The sequence below is a fragment of the Musa acuminata genome, chromosome BXJ1-8 (assembly GCF_036884655.1).
Source record: "Musa acuminata AAA Group cultivar baxijiao chromosome BXJ1-8, Cavendish_Baxijiao_AAA, whole genome shotgun sequence".
In the NCBI taxonomy this organism is placed as follows: Eukaryota; Viridiplantae; Streptophyta; class Magnoliopsida; order Zingiberales; family Musaceae; genus Musa; species Musa acuminata.
Window position 1 is genome coordinate 49455923 of NC_088334.1, and position 25174 is coordinate 49481096.

General features: G+C 35.2%; 1 protein-coding gene across 1 annotated transcript in view; it reads right to left on the minus strand.

Moving 5' to 3' along the window:
* Positions 1 to 2291: 2291 nt before the first annotated feature.
* Positions 2292 to 25174, minus strand: part of LOC135588531 (protein CHROMATIN REMODELING 5-like) — a 30766-nt gene continuing 7883 nt past the window's right edge. Inside the window, exons 9-31 of the mRNA XM_065080703.1 lie at positions 23447 to 23498; positions 21007 to 21070; positions 20024 to 20117; positions 19858 to 19945; positions 19633 to 19767; positions 18352 to 18543; positions 18212 to 18279; positions 15348 to 15441; positions 15116 to 15240; positions 14960 to 15023; positions 13156 to 13368; positions 11232 to 11474; positions 10932 to 11042; positions 10726 to 10815; positions 10353 to 10532; positions 10157 to 10237; positions 9733 to 9975; positions 9314 to 9469; positions 9056 to 9233; positions 8789 to 8970; positions 5109 to 5453; positions 4905 to 4995; positions 2292 to 3213 (exon numbers count right to left, since the gene is read on the minus strand). Of these exons, the coding sequence (XP_064936775.1) occupies positions 2735 to 3213; positions 4905 to 4995; positions 5109 to 5453; positions 8789 to 8970; positions 9056 to 9233; positions 9314 to 9469; positions 9733 to 9975; positions 10157 to 10237; positions 10353 to 10532; positions 10726 to 10815; positions 10932 to 11042; positions 11232 to 11474; positions 13156 to 13368; positions 14960 to 15023; positions 15116 to 15240; positions 15348 to 15441; positions 18212 to 18279; positions 18352 to 18543; positions 19633 to 19767; positions 19858 to 19945; positions 20024 to 20117; positions 21007 to 21070; positions 23447 to 23498 (3568 nt within the window). The 3' untranslated portion in view covers positions 2292 to 2734. The remainder of the gene's footprint in view (positions 3214 to 4904; positions 4996 to 5108; positions 5454 to 8788; positions 8971 to 9055; positions 9234 to 9313; positions 9470 to 9732; positions 9976 to 10156; positions 10238 to 10352; positions 10533 to 10725; positions 10816 to 10931; positions 11043 to 11231; positions 11475 to 13155; positions 13369 to 14959; positions 15024 to 15115; positions 15241 to 15347; positions 15442 to 18211; positions 18280 to 18351; positions 18544 to 19632; positions 19768 to 19857; positions 19946 to 20023; positions 20118 to 21006; positions 21071 to 23446; positions 23499 to 25174) is intronic.

Consider the following 25174-nt stretch of genomic DNA (forward strand, 5'->3'; position numbering starts at 1 on the left):
ATGAAATATACACATAAACGTGATTGATATCTTATCCTAAATACAAAGGCATAAAATTAGATGATGCTATCACAAAGAAAAAGGGATAAAAATGTTCCCCAAGGTGTAATCATGGATTGTAGGAGGGAGGGAGAAGAGGTAGAAGACAAAGCATACCATCCTTCAATGAACCCTCTCTCGCCCTTCTTTTTGGATTGCGGCCAGCATTTCTTCTTAGGTGGTGATGACTTCTCAGTTGGATAACCTTTCACATAAACTCATTTACATCAAACTACAGCTTTATTGTTGCAGATAGATAGATAGATAGACATATAGAGAGATAAAAAGAGAGAGAGAGAGAAAGAGAGAGACCTGGTGGAGGAGCTTGCTTATTGAAGTTGTCCATGGAGCAAAGGCTTTGATTCAGTGGTTGCTTCAGCTTTAAAGAGTGGTAGGAGCTGGAGGACAAATATATATACACACACACACACAAGCAGGCAAAGGAGAGCTTGGCCTAATGTTGTAATGAAAGGGTCCAAAGATGAAGACTAGATGGATTTCTTGATTGTGAAGGAAGGCCTCAACCGCCCAAAAAGCAGTAGCTGCTTTTGACATTGGCATCTGTTTTATGTTTCTTCTCTTAAAGAGTCAATAATCTTAAAACATCATCAGGGATCTGATTCCTATAAAGAAAGTAAAAGGTGATAGAAGAATAAATTCTTTCTCATCCTTTGTAGATTGTGATCGAAGAATACAAGACATATATGTACGTCCAGGATATGATCTCTTGATGTAATATATCCTTTGCTTCATGCGGAAGATTCTAACAGGAATCCACTCGAGAGAACTTGTTGGAGTTGGGTATAAGTTCTTATTTAGGTAGGAGGAGGAACTACTGGAAACTCTTTGGGGCCTCCGTGTTCAGAAAGAACCGAAAGCACCACGCTATGACTTTTCTAGCAAAACAAGTCAAAAGAGCTATGACTTCTCTGAATCGATTTCATCATCCCAATTTTGACATGCGATGGTTTCAAACTACGTAGATAGATACTATTTTTTATTTGAGACTCTCACCACATATAATATGATGATGATGATGATGATGATACAAATAGCTCTTCTAACTTCAATACTTGGATATCGGTGTTGAACAAACAGATCTTTCTGCCCGTAAAATGTCAGCGTTGTGCAAATCTTGGATAACCTAATACTCATAATCGAGAAACGAACTAAAATCTTTCGGCCTTATTTTCTTTACGAGAATAATTAAAGCAGATATCGAAACTAGGCAAGAAAATGTGAAGAATACATCATATACGAAAAATGGAGATTCAATAAACGTTGATGGAGATTTAGCACAATCCAATGGAAAGGCGCAGCTAGATTCGTTGGTAGAAGTGATTAGAGCAGGTTTATCTGTGAGAGGGTGAAACCTGGCGAACCATAATATAGAATCTAATAGAGACGATTAGAATTACATAACAATATCCAGTAAATCAAGTTTAAAAGATAATTTGAAAAACATTAAAAGAATGATGAACAAGATATTCAACAAACAAACAAACAAATCGTTAAAAATAATGAGACATAGCCTGAAGCACTGATCACCAAATTAAAGTTCATCAACAACCAAGTTCTTGGAGCTTAACTTGAAAACAGATGGGAAACACTACATACATTCGTTTTATACCTTCAAATTACAAAGGGGACTAAACTAAATATTCTGTCAAAATTACAGAACTGGGAAGAGTTTAACATGAAATAACATATATCTCAAGTAAACAATGAAAAAACCTGACTCACGGTCAGCCATGACAAAGGCATAATATTTCGAATTGTCTTTAGCAAATATGAAAATAACAGATGCTACAAATATGAATTAAAAAATGGATGCCAGACAAATTGAACTTGCATGGATTCATCTACCTACCTTCCGTGGGAGAAGTAGAACAAAATAAGATAAAGTGAATCAATATCTACATAAATTGGTTGGAAAAAGGTGTCTAGCAGGACAAGCCCCTGCTTGTTTGGCTTACATGCACTTAAGCTGTCGAATATGAAAAATAAGCTATTATCCAACTGCTTTTTCATATGGGTGGAGGAAAATAGAAACAAAATCTCTTGTAACATCTGGTTGACAAGTAAATAGTATCAACAAAGCTAATCACATCTCATTGCCAGAAAATAGTATCGGCGAAGCTGAATGAGCTTGAATGAAAGAGATCAATTACCCTCAACCCACATCTCGACACCAATCGGGAGACCAATACAACCAAAAAGGCAAGAAGGCTACACGACATAAGAAAAGCGGATACAGCATAAAGGTTGGAAAGACCATGTGTCAACTAAATTTTAAATTATCAAAGGTTTCTAGTACATTTTGATGTAAAAGCAGTTTCTACATGTATTGACGTTTTTGTTGATGTGAAGCTGACTCTCTCGGCTCTTCTCCATCACCAAAAATCTCTACCTATTTACGAATTACCAAACTCAATGCATCAAAATTCTTGCAGAACCTACTTTGGCTTTGCGTTAGCACTGCAACTTCAGGGTAGCGGATATGTATTACATGGTCATCATCATTCATTGCTCATCGAGCAGCAGCTTCAGGTCGCGGCTCAGGACTTTGCAGCATCACTTTCTCCAATGGGATAGGCGACCTTTATTCCCTCGGGAAAAAAAAATGTTCAAGTAAATGGCAACATGGCATTCCACTTGCTGATAGCAGCTCCGACACAGGGATGTACTATTTGAGCTATGACATGTGACCTTGTCCTGGAGGAAAACGGCCAGGATGTGCTCTATTAGGTCTATCATTTGGATACCTCCTCATTTCTACTGGACCCTTACCCAAAATCCCTGCAGAATTTGTCTGCTCATTTAGACGAACGCCATTGCTCATCATATCTGGCTGACAATGACTGTGGATTAGAAGTTGGTTATCCATTTCAGATCTTTTCCTGCGTTTCCAAGCTTCTGATTTTCCTGTGGATTGATTCCGGTGAAATGCTTCTGAGGGTTGGGATGAATGCTGGTAAGGTCTTTGCCTTCTTTGTAGATCATTATTCAAAGTAGGGAACTGGTTACTGTTGAGGGTTCCATAACTGTTAATGTACGAAGGTCCAACTCCAGCATCATTTTGCTCCTCTTTGAGTTTTGAATAGATTTCATGTAACCTCTCTCCAGTCAAATTGGAAAAGGTGGAGACGTAATTCCATAATCTCATTGTCATTCCTGTATGGCATATAAAAACGGTTAAAAAAAGATATGCTTTCTTACACCTCAGTGTTAACAAAAAACAATGACAGTTTGGTGATGAACATGGATTACAAGCAAAATGACTATCACAAGATATAGCAAAAACAATCTAACTTCAGTGCAACATAAAAATGATAAAAGAACATATTATTCCAAAACTCCTTTTCTAATTATAATACATTGTCATTAGCCATACTAAGTTTCCACCAGATGTTACGTGTAGCCACTATATAGAATAGATTCTACAACTTATAGCATGCCAATTATTGATTGGTTAGGACACCATTTTTAAATATTATCCACACACCTAGTGGCGAACCTAGCGTGTGAAGGCATTCAGCTACTATCTTATCTAGTGGCAAACCTAGAGTATGAAGACATTCAGTGACTTCCTAGTGGCAATGCCTGTTGCATTACGCAGTGGTAGAACCAGCCATACTGTATAAGAGGATCCAGGTTCCACCATGTTGATGCATATTGCCCATTCCAACCAGGTCAGATGCATGTTCTCTTGTACCAGATGCATCCTCAGCGGTCACCATGATGAACGACCAAAGGAGACCAAGAAGGAATAGGCAGCAAAAGTGTTGAACTGCAGTGTGATGCTATCCCATGTCAGCTGCTCTTGGGCTGTTTGCAAGATAATAACCACCAATCATATATGTCAGGGAGAGTAGTTCCATTTTTTCCAGGGTGGGGTAGGGATGTGACCTCAACACCAAATTAAAGTGTGAAGGTTACTACAGGTGAAAGATGGTTGAGAAGTGGCACCCTTCAACCCTAAATAACTGCTACCGAGGGGCTCACATAGGGCTGGTAATGGACCAAGCCAATGCACATCCACAATATCTCAGCCCGGTGCAAATGCTTGTAAGGACAAGACCTGCACAAACCTAAGTCAAAAGGCATTGACACCAGATTGAACCAACTCAAAAGGCATCCTTGAGCTAACCTGAGCCAGCTTGGTTAATGATCAAAAACCCATTAGAAAATCTATTACTTGTTTAACATATTTAAATTAGATTATGCATTTTGTATTTTCATAACTTTTTTATTAGCTTATAAATATATCCCTGTATCTGTTTTTTTCTATCACCAAGTAAAACATTGAGGTATGTTTCATAGGTGACATCCCTTTATGTACCATTGGGCACCACATAATTATGTAACCTACTGACACATTTGATAAAAGGTTAACTCCACAAATTCCTAAATTTATCCAATAGTAATTTAAAAGTGCTCCCTTTTGACTCACCAAACCATGATTCATCTTATTGGTCTGTACCGATGTACCGATCGACCATTGGTATGGTATATACCGAGCCATATCGATGTACCGACACACGGTATAATGGGACATACTAATGTATCAGTATGTGCCATCAGTACCGATCCCCTATCGGGCTAGTATGTACCACTTATACTAACTGGTATGCTACAGTACGATGAACCTTGCACTAAACTGTGTGCATGTCAAGTAAAATTATGTAACTGCATTTCATAAGAATACTAATTTGTTTAAAAAATATATTTTTTCCATAAGTTCATGAAATTAAGCACAAATATGTATCTACCGGTGAAAAGACCTCAGCAAACAGAAACACATTGAAATTATAGCATTAATCATATAGCTGAAATGAAAAGAGGATGGGAATAATGTAACTTACGGGATTGCTTATATGATACTTCATGTTGCTGTACAATATTGTCAATCTTTCTTCCAATAAGTTGGAGGTACCTTCTAATTCGCAAAAGAACCTGAAGAAGTAACATGTTTGAATTGAATGAAGACAAGAAAACTGGAAGGCTCCATTTTCAACAACAAACGAAAAAAAATTGAACTACAACCTAAACAAGATAGTAGAACCAACCTTCTCTTTGGGAAGATCTATACTGGTAGTCTGCAACCTTTGTAGGCGCTTTAATGTTTGCTCCTCCTCTTCCATGACATCTGCACACCATTCCATCCACTTCTCCTCCTTTAGCTTTTGATATCTTTCCTGCTCAGAATCTGATATTTCACCTTCCTCTTTAACCTGAGGTTCTACTTTAAGCTTCTGGAAACGATCTTTTTCTCTGGAATTCAGTTTTGACAAACCAGCTTTCATGTTCACATCTCTTACTCGACTGCCAGAAAATTTTGATACATTTTCCCCTTCATTGACAACCTTGCGAGAACCTTTAACTTTGGTCTTACCATTAATGCTTGCAAACTCCTAAGAACAGAAATTCAAGCCACAGTAATAATGTATCAGTTGTTTGCAATCCAACTGACAACCAAATCAACCCAGGAAAAAATAAAAATTAAGGAACAATCACAATTTGGTGATCAAAATATATTCATTGGGTTTGACTCACAAAGCAAGAAGAAGCTGAACTGATAACAATACAATAAGATAAGTCTGACAATTATTGCACCAACTACATACTATAAGAGATTGGAAACAATAAATAGTGTTATGACAGGAAAAGAGCCATGCAGCCAGCTCCAAATAGTTTGGACATTACAGCTTGTTGTCGTCCTACATACAAAATATATAATAACTTTCTTAGATAACAACTGAATTATAGACGATAAGAAAACCTACCCAAAGTGCCTAGCGAGGTATTCATGTAATATCTACACCAAATGCAATTATATAATCAATTCTTGGACAATGATGAGATATTAACTGAAGCAAAATCTGTAATGATCATCATGGTTTAAAAAACTGGCTGAACTGATACAAACTGGATGATAAATACTGGTCCAATATGTCCAGTTCAGGAATTTTTATTAAAAGCCTTCACTAAAACTCTCTCTCTCTCTCTCTCTCTCACAATCTGTATCATTCCCCGAACTCCATGACTCGATGCCTGCCACCCAACAACCCACTCACAAGCACAAGAATCACATAGCTCATTGCAACTCACTTTCTCACCCTGCGCTCGGTACTTCGCCTCCTTGTTTTCCATCTCTGCTCCACTTCTTCTCCTCCCCCCTCTCTGTGTCATCCAGTATGCTGGCATACCACGTGTTTGTATGCTGGAAAGTTCCAGTTTGAATTACTTGAATTTCTACGATTTATATACCTAATCAGTGTTAAGAACTAATATTAGGCCTCACAAAAAATGGTGAGAAATTCAATTCAAATCATTTAATGAACAACAAAATGTCTTTACATGTCAATGACAATGAAATGAAAGAGGTATTGGCACTCTGCAACTCTAATGAGCAGAAAATCTGGGTATTAAATATCAGGTGCTCTTCTAACAGTAAAGCTGCTCTACTAAACCTAAGAATTATCAGTCATCGAGTCCCATCTTAGAAGAACTGCACCGTCTAACTGGGCTAATAAACTGAAGGTCAAGGCAATCAAGCACTCATTAATTGATTAAACTATACAAGGTTAAACTTTAAGAAACCACATCCTTGTTCACAGATGGTCCTGTTATAATGGGATCTGAATAATTAAGTTGTCTACATGATGGAACTCCAATGTACTTCAGAATCTGAGACATTCATTTCCAAAATAAGAAATTATAAGAAATTCACCTAACCAAATTCCAGATCTGCAGGATTTGTCTTTAACAAATCACATTCAAGTTAAATGATCTACCTACTAGAATTACATTGTAATCTAAATGTTCTTTTCTAGAGTAGATAAATTATTGTAGCTGAAGTGCAGCAATATATTTTTCTTGTTCATTAACTATCTATGAATAGGTTTCTGTAGAAACCAACAGAAACCAACAAGGAGTTTGGTTATGATTGTATTGGGCAGTTGACCTTGATTATCTGTTACTCATGAATACATTCGACTTCTGATCTCCGTCTTCCATACCATGATTTGTGTCCCCCTCATCCTACACCCCATGGTAAGATAGTCATGGTTATCTCCTCCCTCTACTTGAGATATTATTCTTGTTTCTGATCCCATTTTATGTACTAGTCTGCTACCTCTCTAATCCTTTCATTCTCTTTATAATCTTAGTATTTGTACTTAAATTTGTTTGGTATCAGAGTCATTTGCATTTCATTAGTTTGGTAAGCTAGTTTCAATTGATTTGTCTTGAATACACAATTCTGCCCTGCCTATAAATCCTATCTTCCTTATTACGGTTTTCTCCACCCTTCATCCTTCGCTGCATTTTATCATATCTATCATATTCATGCTAATGGCATCACAAACATGCAAACATCAGTTTGTTGTCAGAGCAAGTTCTTAATGCAGTCTTCTACCTCCGTCACTCTTCCTTCCTTTAAAAATTGATTGGACTAATATGTACCGGCTCGTCTTTGTCAGTCCGTCAAAATACCTGTCTTCAACATATAACTCAATTCTGGTAAATATACAGTTCACTTTCAAGATTTCATCCAATGATATTGGAGTATTGGACGCTATAGGTTGCTACACAGATCCTATATTGGATTCCTTTCTTATACAGGTAAGCAAAACAAGGTTGCATTTCCATTCTCAGGTACTTAAGGACCACTAGACCATGCTCAACAATGCTGATTTATGATTGGAGCAATCCCTCACTAATTTTGGATGGGAAGTACCAAGGCCTTAATAATTTCGAGTACCCACATATTTCGTATGTGTATGTCAATGCACTAGGATGTCACTCTTGCCACATAATTAAATGTTATTACTTGTATATGTACCATAAATGTTACTAGTAACTTTCAATTGGCAGTAAATTTCACCAAAATACCAGGAATGAATTGCATTAAAGGGAAATTCAAGAAAACTTGAGGAATTCTTTTTTGAACTATTTCTTTATTATTTCATTTGCAATCAACAATAAATTGCACTATGGTTTTGTAAGATTATAAAGAATTACAGATAGAGGTGCCAAATTTATTAATTTATGGAACACAGTTCGCAATAGATGGAATCACATATTCCAAATATGGGGAGTTGTGTAAGACAACCAAGCAGCTCAAATTGTTCAAGGCAATTAGTCAAACTTGGCTATGCCTATTCCTTGCGGACAAGAATGGTAACAGCAATCAAGGATCTGAACCATATACCCTTCAGTCATCACCAAAGGCAATATTTATGCTATATCAGAGCCTTGTGGAAAACAACTATATTTATTAATTTTTTTATGAAACAAATCAAGTCCCTTTTGAGATATACCTTCCACATATTCTTCATGTGAAAGTTGGATATTCAACACCTGCTTATAAAATTCTTCAAAGAATATCCACATGCTAAAGCTTGTTAACTTTAAATCATATTTTCAGAATCCTTTTTTGTATGCATGAATTTTATAGCTTTTCTGAATCTATGTTGCTAAAGAAAGAAGCTTATGATAAATCCAAAATGAACTTATCAGATGCCATGACAATCAGATACTTAGAAAAAAGTAAAATTAGAAAAGGTAGATAAAAAATTAAAAATCATGATATATACATGAGAAAATACAGGCTGCAAGAAAACAAATAACGAAATCCTTCAAAGACTGGTGCCACATAAAAATATTGCATAATCATCAAATAGAAAAGTATATAAGAATGAAAGTAGAAAGAATGATAAATTGATGGAACCAATGAACAACATACCTTCTGCAGAAGAGCACTAGCACGATTGTCTAAGTTAGGAGCACGAGGTAAAAATGTTTCCCGTTCCCCAAGAGTTATTGGAGCAATTTTCTTTGTTAGACCAAGACTAGGATCTAATCTTATCTTTTCCCAATTGCCATATCCATGATAATATATCCCAAGCAGCAATCTCGCGTCATCAACTAATTTTGAAAAGAAAGATAAGATTTCATTAGTAGTGAATCTTGATTATAGCAGAGCAAAATTGATAACCAGGCAACAGTCAACCTGAATTCCAACCACAGCTTTTAGACCATTGTGGACTTTTATGTTGTGTTACCAGACGGAATTGAGAAACAGGATCTTTATATCGTCCAATGCGCTTTGCTAGAAGCTGAAGCTCTTCAACACGATTTAAAAATTCATGGGCCTTTACAGATACACCAAAAAAATCTAAGAGAGTTCCCTGTTGACACCACCAGAAATTAAAAACTGAATACAACTTTGTAGCAGATTGGAAAAAACAAATCAATCATCGGAGCAAACCTTAGCATCTATGTTTCCTCCACTGACTGCTTCCCTACAACCATCGATCAATAAATCAAATAGCTCAATCTGGGCCTCTGGAAGAGCTGCTTCAACTACACCACCAACCTCAGCCACAATGAGGTCAATTTGACGTGGATTTCCAAATCTTTTTACCTGACGACAAGAATTAAAAACAATGAATAATAGAATATCTAAAAAACAATAACATATGAAGAAACAAGTCTGTGATTGATAGAAGTAACATCACACAGTTAAACCTCAAAAACTTAACCAAATCGATTACATCTCCTTAAAGTCAATAGCTTAAAGCATCAACAAACAATAATTCAGCAAATTTGTGCTACTTGTCATCATGTCACTACTTGCCAATAGACTTAGGCAAAGAAATAAAAAATTTCAAATAAGAAAAACTATACCGCTCGGACGAAATGTGAAGCATCTTTCTTCGGCAAACCACCAAAAGACCATTCCCTTACTTGAGCTGCAGCCCCCTCGATTATTGGTAGAGAATGGACCAGAGCATCTGCAGCTTTGCTGGAACGCTTCTGTGTCTTTTCTCGAGAATCAACCACACTCTTTTTACTCTTCGTGCTTTTCTCAGGTTGTTCATGCTCAGCATAGCTTTTGATGTTTCTTGCAGCACGAGGTGCCAAGGCTGCCTGGAAATTGAGCATAACAGTTATACAGCTACTTACTTTTCTAGTAAGATAGTAGTAGCAGGACTGGATAAGGACACTGCACGAACTATAAATTAGAAAAAATAGAAAGAAAAAACATAAACATAAAATTGTGTATATCAAATCATCATATTCACATATATGCACTGAAGCAAGTAAATACATCAACTTGATCTTGTGCTTCTGGTTGAATCAAACGACTCCAAAAGGTTGCATCATCTTCAGCACTGCAGAAATTGGCAACCTGTATGTGCATATAAACAAAAATAGGAGAAATAATTAGCAAAACTAGAGCATAAAATGAGATCAAGAAAGGTCCAGAATCATGTTTTAGCTTGATACTAGCATAGACTTCTTGCCTTGAAAGCACTTAGTAATTCATTCCCTTCCTCTCCATCAGGCTCCTTGGATTCAACCTTTTCAGCTCTTTCAAGAATTTCATCAATATCCATGGTTTCCAGTCGCTTGTTATCTTCATCATCTTTTTCTTCCTTGAACAACTCCTCAGCTCCAAACCTCAAAATTGCAGAAAGTTCACGCTGCATTTACCGAGTGAATGATTTTAAATAGAAAATTCCCAAAAAAATTCTGAACAAATACAATAGAATTATGGACTAGGAATTTATCATGATAAATTAAAAAATGCAAAAAAATTTCAAATGTTATGAAGATTCAAAGACAAAAATGGCTGAAATATTATTTGTAGCATAGGCTTTAAAAAATGAATTTGACCTTGTCAAACATAGAGCTTCCTTTCTTTGTTTCTTTCTTTTCAAGCCTGCCCTCAGCATTTAACTTCTGGATTACCAGGTGATCCAAAACCTACAAATTAGGACAGTTAATTATAAATCATAGAAACAATATTATAAATCATAGAAACACATTCAGTACTCTTCTAAAGAAACAATGTAAAAGTATCCCTTCAAATTGTATATTACCATCTTCTTCTTGGCACGCTCTAATATGTCCTCTTCAACACTTCTGCTGGTAACGAATCGATAAATATTTACTACTTCTTGTTGCCCTATCCTATGCGCTCTGCTCATTGCCTATACATGCAAAAAAGAAAACAAGAGATCAAATTAAATTCAACACACATAATATGCTTCTCCAGCACATAATACAAGATCATCAAATTTTGTGGGCTAAATCTGCTAAGTGAATTTGTGAAAACGTTCAACAAAAACCAAAGTTTAAAACTCTTAGGTTCCAAAAAAGATGATTGCATTCATCCAGACCTGTAAATCATTTTGTGGGTTCCAGTCCGAATCGAATATAATGACAGTATCTGCAGTTGCAAGATTAATTCCTAGTCCACCAGCACGAGTTGACAAGAGGAAACAGAAATCATCACTTCCAGGCGCATTGAAGTGTTCCATGGCCTGGTGACGAAGATCAGCTCTCGTACTACCATCAAGCCTCTGAAATTGGAATCCCCTAAAAGATAAATACTCGGCAAGTATGTCCAACATTCTAACCATCTGCATATCAAAATGGCACACCAGTAAGCAGTATTTTACATAGTTCTGTTGGTGAAAGAAGCAATTCTAAAAAACATTAAAAAAATACCATTGCAGATCTGGCATCAATAGCTCAAGTAACATTTCACATCCCAGAGAACTTACAGTTGGTCAAAACACACACTATACCAGGTTGTCATTATATATGCGAACCTCCAGAATCATAATGGTTGAACCTCTAAGTTACCTTTTATATCTCCATCATTGCCTCATCAAAGTAAATATTCAACCCTTTGGTATATTTTGATTCGCATCTTTATGAGTAATTTTAACTCATTAATTCTTTTTCTTAGAATTGACTAACTTAAAGGACCTTCCTTCTTCCAATCTTTATCAATCAGAAGTATCAAATCAAGTTGATCTGGTGCATTGACGAAGTCATTCATGGAACATTAGGCAAAAATGACCATTCCTCCATCAAAAGTCAAAATACATGAAAATAATCTTATTATGGTTTTGTACTAGATAATTTTGTGAAAACCTCAACATGTGTACATCTTGAGCCTACTAAATCCAGTGCTGGGTGCCAGAGTCTAACCTCTCCAGATTCATCTGAATAATGGGAAAAATGGCTCTAATGCCACATCCATCTGAAGCTATGACTTTATAAAGAGTGGAACAAATACATACGATATCAGCAGAGGTTTAGAACAAAGCAGCATTGTCTCTCTTAAAACAAAATAAAATTCCAATCTCAAGCACTTGAATATACTCAACATCCAATTGTATCGTATTATTTTTTTTCAACATGCAAGGGAAAAAGGGAAATAGGATTGTTCAATTATATTATGATTATAATAAAAACCCCAATATTCAATTATGATATAGTCAAAAATGAAATAAGGTGATGAAACATAAAGTTCTTCATTGCTGGTTGTTCATAAGATCAATAATCTATTCAACCAAAAGATACATAATGCACATTCCAAATATTGTTTCCTTCTAAAAGCAATTAAATGGGAAACAAGTGCCTTTAATTATAAAATCTGTGTCAAAATTCTTGACATGATGAAGCATTAGAAATGATGTTGCATCAAGTTAATACAAAAACACACAGATTCAAGAAGCAAAGAAACACTTAGAAATCACATAAATAAAGCATTTGCAGAGTAAAAGCAATTCCGAAACAAGGAATTTTAGTTTTGTTAAATATACCACAAAAGACGTCACATGTAAATTAGAAGTAACAATCCTCAAATTTGTATGTCACTAGGCCAATCTAATATCAACCTCATTTTCGTGATTAGATAGATTATAGACTACTGGACAAACCAAGAACCAGTACATCACTAACCCAATCTAAGTTGTACCCTGTTTTCTGAATTAGATGCCAGTTTTATCATGATAAAGGAAAATGAGACATGGACAAAATAGCATTGCATTATCACAAAATAACCTTTATCTTAATCACTCAGAAGTCATTATATATAGGAGTAACATACCTCCGAATGATTAATGCCCACTAACTAGTAAGTTCTGTAACTTACTTGAAACAAATCTTACAAATAGAAGGCCAATTAAATTAGGATTACGGCTTGTTTTCCACCCAAAAAATTGCCTGACCATGTAAAGAGAAATTGCAAAAAGTATAGCTGATCTTTGCACTAGTTCAAGTTGTACTGGCAGAACAGAAAATACAAACCTGTGAGAATATTAATACACGATGATTTGTCTCTCTCAACCTAATAAGTAGTTTGTCAAGAATTACTAATTTCCCGCTGCTCATAACTATTCGCTCAACTTTATTAATATCACTAGTGCCATTATCTCCACCATAACCATGATCAGCACTCTCGAACAAGAAAGGATGGTTGCAGCATTTCTTCAACTCAACAACAATATTTAAAAGTGAAACCTGCATAATGTTCAAAAAGATAATAATCATTATCTTGGAAGTCTCAGAAACATCTAGAAGTCTAAGAAATAATACATACTAAATATTTCTTTCTACTCCCATTTAGAAGTAAAATAAATCAATGGATTTATTCGTTTAATCATTTACATGCATTTGGATCAACATACCTACTGTAAAGCCTCCTATAAACAACAAACATGCTGCCATCACATGGACACCCTTACCCATATGAAAACAAAGTTCCAAACTTTCAGTGACACTCGCTATTACCTAGATTCCAGAATAGTTTGAAACAAGAAAAAAGAAACTCACAAATACTTAAGAAAATAAATCCATGAACTTAGAGAAACAGATGATAGTCACATACCAATTGCCCAAAAGCTTTTTCGACTCATGTTGCTGATGATACATAATTATATTGGCCTTAAAATTGCATGTCACTAAGATGCTACTCTTGAAAAGTACTACAAACTTATTCATATCTAAACTCAAATTGGATCTTTAAATTACAGTAATATATAGTATATACGTGGATTGGTGTGCACCTCCCGATAGACACCATTCAGGCAGGCTAATGGCACACGGACCACAGTGAACTACGTGGTTCATTGCCAAAATAGGGTTTACCATCCAGTAAGCCCATCTGGGGTGATTATACTCAAAAATACCTATTGGGGTCTCTTTGTGACTTCAAAGCTGTGCCATTCAGCCCTCTTTTCCCATTCTTTTCCAAGTACAGCACAGCACCCTCTCTCACTCTCATTCCTTTCTCTTACCAAATTTCCCCCCAATTCTGCCAAATCACATCCAAACCTCTTCCAGATTCAAGCAATAGTTGAAGGGAAAAGCCCAATTTCTTGAGGGGAAAGTTGGAATTGAAGATCCAGCCAGATATTTCTACAAAATTAGGTAAATCCAAACCAACTTTATTAGCTTAATTACTTGAATTTAGGTCCAATTAGGTACCAATTAGATAGACTTCTTATTATATGATGCTAATTATGATATGATCATTAATTAAAGAAATGACAGGCATAAGATGTTTGTTATGATATGATCATGTTGGACCATTGAGATTCACCAAATATAAATTACAATTAGTTGTAAGCAATTTATTGTGCATGGTTTTGGTCACAAACACGAAAATAATTGCATAGAAAACCAAAACATTATACATATATATATATATATATATATATATGGAAGAACACTAACAAAGGAATCAAATTTTAGTGTTATCTGTCCAAGGACTGGTACAAGGCCATATAGGTCACACTGGTCATTATTTATTTATTTTTCTTGTTGAATCCAGTGTGTAAGGTGGTATGGGTCAGTTTATCAATATTATGCCAGTCCAACCAGTCACCGAAATTAGTATGGACTGATATTGAAATATCTGATATCAACTAATAACATTAAACAGATGAATGATAATAAGGCAGAATAACAATACTGTCTTAAACTAATTCATAGCAGTTATAGTGCCATACAATCCACTTAGATCTACAACAAGATTTTCATCAAGTATGACATATAACTGACATAAATACTATACTCATGCATATCATGGAGTAATGGTTGAAGGGCAGACCTGATTTCCACGAACTCCTTTGTTTAGATTGTGAAAATTACGCTCCAAAATCCACTTATAGTACCTGTCAGAATATATGTAATAGCAGATAATATCCAGTTCACTCAGAAACAAAAAGTTTATGGTCGACCAATCGCATAGGGTGAGAAATCTTACTGCTTCTGAAGAGGAGACATTTCCACCCTAAGAATGCGTTCAATTTTTGGAGGTAAGGACTTCTCCACATCTTTTATGATTCTTCGAAGAATGTGTGGCCTCAATTCCTTATGGAGATTGGCAAGCTATACACAAAGATTTGCACTTTTTATGCACAAAAAAATAGTTTGCATTATCATATCCAATAATATATGTCGAAATAGAAAAGCTAGCTGGATGATATGTAATGCACCTGAATTTCATTGAAGGAGCTCAGATTTTTGTATTTCTCAACAAAATCATCCTTGTTAATAAATTTTTCGGGATCAAGAAAATGCAGAAGGGACCTGTCGACAATACAGCAAGGACAAACTAAGATGAGCAGTGGAAATATAGGTTATTAAAAGCAATAAACTTGTAAATAACAAGTACACTATAACATGCACAAACTTTAATATCAAACCCCACATGAGGCATGTTAAGCATAATCCTCTAACAGTGATTCCTTGAAAAAGAAAATTGCTCTCAAGTAGAGAATACAGAATAAACTTGCAGGCACTCCAATATTCAAAGTCATAGTGAGGCAATTAAAATAATAAATTCCCCATCTCCTTTTTCACACAATATCAAGGCTTTTTTTTTCAAGTCAGTACCCAATCAAGAACAAAGCTGATAATAAATAATTCTTACTTAAGAAACCAAATACAGAAAAGTTAAATCCATCAAACAATATACTTTCTGATAGTGTTGGTTGTGATCTAGTAGGGCCGGGAGATCAACCACAAAAGCTGTTTACAGATATCTTTGCGGTATCATTAGTGAGACTGCTGACACAAGCAAAAAAGGTTTTGTAAAAAGTACAATCAGCCATTGATTTTTATACTATTCCATACTGCTTATTTCGTGGTGGTGAGAAAGAATTCAATAATGTGTGATGAGTCAGTTATATCTGCTGCTACAGGACAGTACAAGACTACCTGATTTTGGTCAAACAGTCCCAGAACCAGATCATTATTTGGGTGGGACTATTTGCCTCACCACATATACATAATCCCCTAGTTCAGTTCCAAATGGACCAGCACAGTATATTATATGGTATACCTACCCACACTACCAAATATCACCAAAACAAGTTGATTATATTTGAATACTGAGTGGTACCTATAGTGTACAGTTATCCATTACTAATTGGATCAATAGATATTGGGCGATACCTGATTACGTATTTGTTCGATCAGTATAATATAACCAACCACTAAATCTTGATCCAATACTAATACCAATCATTGACTGAACTGGTATGCCGATATTTGGTGGCCGTCCAACAGATGTCAGTTTTGGATCCAATAAACCCTCTTTTTCATTTTTATTTTCTTGTTTCGATCCCAAACCAGGAGGTACAACAGTGTTTCTGATTTTGACTTGAACAGGCAAACTGACCAAGGTTTCTTGCCTGGTCCGATCCAATAAGATGGTTACCACTAGGTTGATCGGACAGTAAGACCACCCTGGCTCAGGAGCACGAAAGGTCCAATTTGAAATTAATTTAATCTATTTTTTTTCAATTTGACAGGTTGTCTATATACTTTAAGTTGATCGGACAGTAAGACCACCCTGGCTCAGGAGCACGAAAGGTCCAATTCGAAATTAATTTAATCTCTTTTTTTCTATTTGACAGGTTGTCTATATACTTTTTAATGCCTCTTTCTCCTAATTCTCCCATCCTTATGCTCCTCTTCTCTCCCCTGATTATCGTCTGCCTTGTGCTTTCGCTGTGATCCGACATCGACCACTGCTTGCTCCCTCATGCTGCCTGCTGCCGTGTCACTTTCAATACTTCTGCACCTTCTCTTCCTCCATCTCATATTCCTCCTAATCCTTTCCTTCTCCTTCACCTCCTCCTACCCCCTTCTCGCTGCTGACCAATGCTAGGATACCTTTGATATAGATATTGTAAACCTCTTTTTTTCAATAATGAATCAATCTATGTTTTTAATTTTTCACACCTCTTGTAAACCATATGTCAAGAATACATGCATAAAATACTTCTACAAATGTATGATCTTAAAAATGCAATACATGAATTACAAATACATAATTAAAAACTCATACTACATAAATATACAAGTCACACCTAATTAGTGGCTACTACATCCAACATCACCTAGTAATAATCATGACATCTTGATTATTAAGTGAAATTGAGGTAGTAGCCACTATGTTCGGCAAAGTTTGAGTTTACCTTGATTTACAGAAAAACAACCAAGAATATGAAATCAACATTGTAACTTGAAAGAAATGCTTAAACCAAACTTCTGAATGCATTTAGTTCCATGTTGATTAAGCATGGTAAACATATTGGTTTCTTATATAAATCTAAGGAACCAAGCATTCTAGCTTGATCATTTATCTAGAGCACCTGATCATTACAAATGAATTGGAGAGAACCAAACTTCATTTACATCATTCTTGAGAAAATTACAACATGGATCTAGGGCTGATGGCCACAAATTGTGGTTTAGGATGCTGACAACAAAATAATCAGTCTTAGGAATTACCTTGGCGACATGCATTTATTTTCGAAATAAAATGAATTGGATACTAAATTAGGAAAGAATAACACAAACAGAACTTCTAGATAACCTTTTTGAATACGATAGAGTAAAGCATGGATTCATATATTGACCGGATATCGATTGTTTGCATTTACTATATAGCTAATGGTGTAAGCAACTCTATATAGCTAATGGAGCAAACAACCAATATTTCTCAAATCCATTAACCATAAATTTCAGGACTTTCATCTCTCTCATAACATTTTATATATGATGGTTCTTGAACAAACTATTTCACAAGGCATGGAAGAGATAAAGTCATTTAACAAATACTAGAGTATATAATGGTTGTAGAATTGTAGTTTCCATATAATATTAAAAAAGGTATGTACAAAGTGCAACAATGCCTTCGTGAAACTAAACCACAATATGATTCTATCTAGAAGCAAATTAAGAGCTAAATATGGCATTCATATACCTTGAGCAAGACAAATCTGAAACACACAACAAATTCAATTAAATCTATACTATGAATAGAAACTTCAAGAGAATTAACATTCACCATAATTCCTCGACACTGTTCTGCAGTGGTGTACCAGTAATAAGGAGTTTGTTTTTGGTGTTGAATTCCTGTGTCACAAAATGAGTCACATAAAACAATCTGTTATAAAGCAAAGTATAGAGGTGAGATATGAGCAATACCAGGAGAGTAGTGTATAATGATGCTTCACTATTTTTTAGTCTGTGCGCCTCGTCAACCATAAGGTAGTTCCATCTAATTTTAGATAATACCACCTTATCTTTTAATATCACTTCATATGTAGTTAACAATGTGTCAAACTTGATATTTCTGCCACTCTTTCTATTTGTGTAAAACTCAAATTGTTGACAAACCTGCTTCAAGAAAAGTAAAAAATCATGTAGTAACAGTCGACCTGGTCTGAAAAGTAAATCAAGGAGAAAATAATTAACAAATAGGTCAAGCTCTAGGGTTTATACAAAAAATATTTTACAATTAATTAATTATTTGACAAGATGTAACAGAAAACTTTATCTGGTTGACAAAAAATTTAAGTTATAGATATCTAATCCTATATCTGGCTCAAGTTCTTCTATTTCAATGAGAATATCATTTAGTGGATTGATTGCTATGCCTCCCGACTTTAAATCAACCACAGCTTATTGTTTTTCTCAAAATGTATAATGGTCATTGCCATAATTTTTCCCGTGTTTCTCTTGAACAGGAAAGATCCATCCAGTTCCTCATAATGCTGCAGCAACTTCTAATCTAATTTAGATAATGTTTAAAATCAGAATGGCTTACAAGACTTCTTACATTAACTAGATACCATCATATTCATTAATCATCATGCATTCAATCTCCTGATTGAAAAAATAGAGTTTATTGAAAGCAGATAAGTTGCCAAATTGATTCCCATCACTTAGACGCTATGCAACCACATCAGCCGCATTCTGGCAATCAAAGACGTCCAGGAAACTATCAGAAACTTAAAAGAACAAAAACTAGAAGAATAGTCAACATAAAGATATCTAGAAATAAAATTAATCCTAACCCATGCATGTTACAGAAGAAAAAGAAAGCATAGATTGCCTCTGCATGGCAGCAAAGGAGGAAAAAAGAAACAGATGAAGATAAGGAGAGGATATATCTTCATCTTCTGTTGGTCAGTGATCCAACAAATCCTTTCATCTTTCTTCATCCCCCGCAATTGCTATAAGGTAAGGATTACAAGATACAGCATAGAAATGATCTAATATAGAAATGCCCATGAGAAATTACTACACATTCAACCTGCAGAAGACTCGAAAGCTAAAACGAAAAAAAAAAAGAGGAAGAAGAAGAAGAAACAATAATACATTAAAGTTCACAATACAAATTAAGTTCATTTTTTATCAAAAGAATATTTTCCTCCAGTTATTATGGCCATAAAATTGAGAAAAAAAATTGCACAAATGATTTACCTCTCTGCTAGCACGATTTCCAACATACACAACAATATTCATTTCAGGAAGCCATTTTTTAAATTCTCGTGCCCAGTTTGATAGTGTTGAGAGAGGTACAACAACAAGAAAAGGCCCTTGTATCTGTTGAGCATTCTGCAATAATGAAGAATAAAAGAATTGATGCCTTAACCAAAAAAGAAGAGTATATTGCTAAGGAAACGACAGAATATTAAAGCAACATACCTGTAGAAATCCTAACATAGAAACTGACTGGACAGTTTTACCAAGGCCCATTTCATCAGCTAAAATAACATTTGTATCATTTCTCCAACTGTGTTGCAAGAAGGCCATTATTAAACATCTTATCTGACATTGAATAACATGAATTGATTCAGGTAAGTGAGAGAACCTGTTAACCAGGAAATTCAATCCCTCAAGCTGATAATCACGAAGTTTGCCCCCCTTCAGCCATTCAGGCTGTTCATCAAGCCTTCGCAGACTAGCTAAAACCAAACCCAAAAATAGAAGAAAAAAGACCATTTATCTATTTCTAGTGCCAATTTGATTAAATAAACCAATAATACAAACTTGATCAGATAAATCTATAAACAGTATGAAGAATTAGACAGTTAACACATAACAATATCCTGACAATACATTCAAACAAGGATTGCAATGCTGCCCGGTTACCAGTACAAGAACCACTGTAAAACAGACGGTATGCCCAGTACCGGGGCCTGTACCGCCAAAGCCAGACCGGTATAGTCACTGACACAAAATTGTGAACCGTGCTTTCAAACAAAAATTAACATCTCAATTCCTAAAAAATCAACTTACTTTATAACATGGTTTTCCTTAGCAGTCCGTCTCAGTATACCAACCAACCATCGATACAGTATGTACCGAATTATACCAACACATGATACGATGGGATGTACCAACATACCAGTATACATCACCCATAACGGTCCTCTAATGGACCAATGCATACCACTCACACCGAGCGGTACATTACGGTATGATGAACCTTGCTTTACAACTCAAAACCCAACTCATCTATTCACATGTCTTGCACATCAGCTTGTCATGCACATTATGAGTTGCATGTGTTATGAAATTAAATTTTCTGGATGATATAAAAACATATTTTTGTTTATATAAATATTTGTAAAATATTTAAAGATAAGTAATTCTTCAATTTTGTTCCCAGGTTGTGAGTTCTACTTTAGAATGTTGTCATTCTAATAATGCTTCGACATCTATGTTTAACCAAGTTTTTAAGATCAAAGGAATGACCCAAGAAAAAAGACAAGATAGCACATATCAATTTCACCTAACAGTCCAGCATGTTAAACATATGTTTATGACATGAATGCATGGAATACAGCAAACCTTTGCTATTCTTCCGCTGAAAATCGACCGTTTTTCCTTGTACAGTTGTGGCAGCTTCACGAACCTGATACAGGAAAACTGTATATGAACAAACAAAGAAAACACATACATCCACAAAGCTACAAATGAATGGCAGTAATTTGTGGCATACCAATATATATGAATAGTGCTGACTAATCAAAATAAGGAGTCTACAATCTATATACCACCTATACATTATGGTTGCAGTCACCTTTTAGCTCTCATTAAAAGCATGAAAACAGTTCCAGATCAAGCCATAGATTATCCTAATAAAATATACGGAAAAAGAAAAATGACTGCTAAAGAAAGCAATATTAATAGCAGAAGAAAGGAACAGCAAATAAAAATGTAAATAATAATTGATGAACATTTGCAGACTGAAAGTTATTGTTGAATCAGACATATTTTAGTGATTGATCAATGAAGAAACCTTGAGGCAAAACTGATATTATGTAGCCACTAAGAGGAAAAAGAAGAGAGAGATCAGAAAGAAGGAAAAAAAAAACAGCCAAAAATGCCACTAGCCACTTCAGTTCCTTTTCAACTGAAAAGTATCATACAATCTAAAAGAGACAACTATTAGCCCAATTATGTGACTCAGAATGAATTCTGCTTATATGTTTAACACCTTGGAGTTCTTCTATGCTGAAACAGAAGAACTAAAGCTGTTATTTGCTTTCAAAACAAATAATGAGCAGAAACTAGAAGAGGAAATAATAATTTAATTCAAACTAGAAGACTTCAAAATAACACTGCTATTGAAGTTTTGTTCATGTATCAAAAAAAACATGAAAAAAGAATTGCACTAAATTACCCAAACACAGAAACCGCCCTTTGCTTGCTTGCAAGAGAAAATCCATATGCGTTTACTGTCTCCAATATACTTAGTTTATTGTCCCCAATATACTTACAAAACATGCAGTATATACCAGACCAGCTAACCAGCACTACTGCAACAAAATGATTTATACAATCTTTTGACCTTTGCTTTTCGTGTCATATGTTAAATGCTTTGAATAATTCCAATAATTTTTCAACTAACAGACCAGGCCCCTAACAATACAAAGGAGTTTCAAGCTAGTTTAGGGTTCAAACCTTTACAGTCAGGTCACCAACCATGTTACATGAAAAAATTTATTAGATATGCAAATATGTTTTTGTTTCATTTGCCCGTGTTGTTATCCTTTTCCTTTTTTCCAAGACAGCCTCTTCTATCAGAATGTTAAAATCTAAATCCCCATTGACATACTGGTTTGCCAGGCTGCTAAAACCCAATATAGACCCAAAATTCAACCCTCCGCTACATCTTTTCTGCAGTCTGTTATATCATCTGCTTCAGCAACACACAATATCAAATTTCTAAACTCAGTCAGAAGAACATCATATTCACTCCATGAGCTAAAGTATAAGCCTAAACAAGACACTAGTTTCTATGAGTTAAAAAAAATTGATGATAGTCTTAGCCAGTAAAGAATGACTAAGTCTTGATATATAACCCAGCTTTTGGGAATTAGTATCAATACTATCAACCAAGGTTCTGAATACCATATCGTACCGGTATACCGATCAGCTATCGGTACGATAAGTACCGAGCTATACCGAGCGTACCGACACACAATACACTAAGATGTACTGATGTATCATCTATATCAGTCCTCAATCGGACTGGTACGGACCGTCCATACCGAGCGGTATGGTACAGTATTGCAAAACATGTTATCAACCCTCTCATTTGAGATTGTTTTGCCCAAGTTTTCCTCCTACTGCAACGTACCTTGATGCTTAGTATGTACAGTCTCAATAGTTGAAGCCAAGGATTTTAATCTTGACCAGTTCAATACGGTTCAGCTGGAATTTACAGGTCTAACCAGTGACCCACATGCCCTCCACCTGCTGATAACTCCAGCAGCTCCAGTACATCTCCTCCTCTTCTTCTTTGTTTGCCTTCCTCTTCCTCCTTCCTTCATGATCTCCATCCCCAATGCTACTACGATATATTATGGCTAACTGTGTATTGATATGCTAAAAACAGAATGCGTCCGTACAGGTCCAACCAGGGACTGGCACAGGTCCAGTACCCGAAATTGCAAACTTTAGTTGAAGCATTAAAGATGTTTGCATTTATGGAAAAAAGAAGTATTCAAGATAAAATGAGGGAACTCTCAAAATGTTTGAACATGACCAAAGTGCACCAGTAAGGTGACAAATCATTTCTAGCCAGTGGTGTCATGAGCAAAAAAGGCCAAAGAGAACTAAAGAATTTGGATATCAAGTGACACTGCAATTGACAAAATTTAATGGTGAGAAAACACCCATGGAGCCAATCTATCAATGAAACAACAGCTTGTAAAGTTTCATAAACATTAAGAAATCAAACATACTGTCTAAAGAGTTTAGACAAATTCACATATAATTGTACCTTGTATTCATCAATTGCATCCTGAGCAAAAGCAATATCAGTATCCTTTTCCCTGCGGTAAGATAGTGGCACCAGTAATTCATATGTGACGAGCATTTGCAGGAAGAGGTTAACAACATTTTTCTTTAAAGTAATACCTCACTTTATTACAAAAAAAAAAAAACAAAGGTTTTTAGTTTTAGGGCATAATGAAAACAACAGTATACCAAAATTACCATGTGCACAGTCTTCACCACAATCAATTATTAACTTGAAACAAATGCAAAATTACAATATTCCAAGGAAAACATGGAAATACTTATTTATAGCAAAAAAAGGTTTTAATTTATGGACATAAAGCCATAACTATACATAAAGCAACCCTGTGTACAGTCTTCTTTACAACTAATTATCAGCTCAAACCATCTTCTTCCAGAGGTAATATACTGTATCGACTATCGAATCCTCAACAAAACATGGATGTGCGTTAACCTATTAAACAGCATCCAATAAGGACAATACTAATATATGGAACGTTCTCCATCCGAAGTGACATGGTCAAACAGATGATAAGCGATGAGCAATAGTTTTTCAAGCTAAGCAAGTAGATCATTGAAATATGTAAGACCATCTCATAATCTATATTACATTCCCCGACAAATTGCCAACAACATGGTTTTGAGGTATTACTTACATTCCCCTGTACCAAAATGCTTGGTGACAGATTATATCTGTATTCTCAATGATCTTTATAATCAACCACAAACATATACATGCTAAAGGAAGAAATGAAACAGAACTTGTACTCATCTCTCATAGTTCCCCGTGAACATGATATGTTTCAACCTCCTAAGATGCAGTGCTGCTAAATTTCCAAAACTGTGTCCAATATCAATCATCAGGTTATCAAAGAGTCAATGTGCACTGAGACACTAAGATCTCGTAGAGCGCAGGCATGAAGTGTGGGACATGCCTAAGTGAATCATGGCGCATTTTATGATAGTATATGTGAAACATGAAAGGAGGAGTGATCCAGAGTAAAATAGAAAGTTATGATAAAATCAGTACCAGATCTGAAAACAGTAGAAAAAGTGAAAAACAATGCAAAGAAAGATCACAAAAGCAGTAACTATACTATTGCAACTTCATTTTAGAATGATTTAGAGAGTGAGTAGAAGTATGAGATTGTCCGTCAAGATCCTTTAACTAGCCAAAGCTAAAACCTAAATATGAAGATATGTTTCAGATATATTAGAAAAGAGAGCAATAACGATGTTTTTAAGATCAGCAGATTTAGACAACATATGAAAAATGTCGCTGAAGATTCACAAGAATTTACAAAAAGCAGCCCTAATAAAGTGAAACACCAGTCTACAATGAATAGTAAATGCAACTCATTAATCAATCAGAAACAAAGAATAATATAAATAAATGAAATTTTGAAAGCTTTTCTGCCTCATTCATCTGCCTTGCAAATTTAGCTAGCAGAATACAAAATAAAGGGAAAAAATGAGAATGGCTTGACAAAACCTACTAAAGGTGTATAAAAATTCATTTAAACTAGTATGCAAATCAAAACAAAAGATGCCAGAAAAAAATTTGTAAGAATGATGAAAAGCTGAACAAATAAGAAACAAAAATTTAGTTAAATCAAAAAAATTAGTTTTCTAGCTTTTCAATCTTAATCAGGCTTTGACAAACTACTTCAATAATTTTCCGAAGTTCTACAAAGCTTCTCTTTAATAAGTT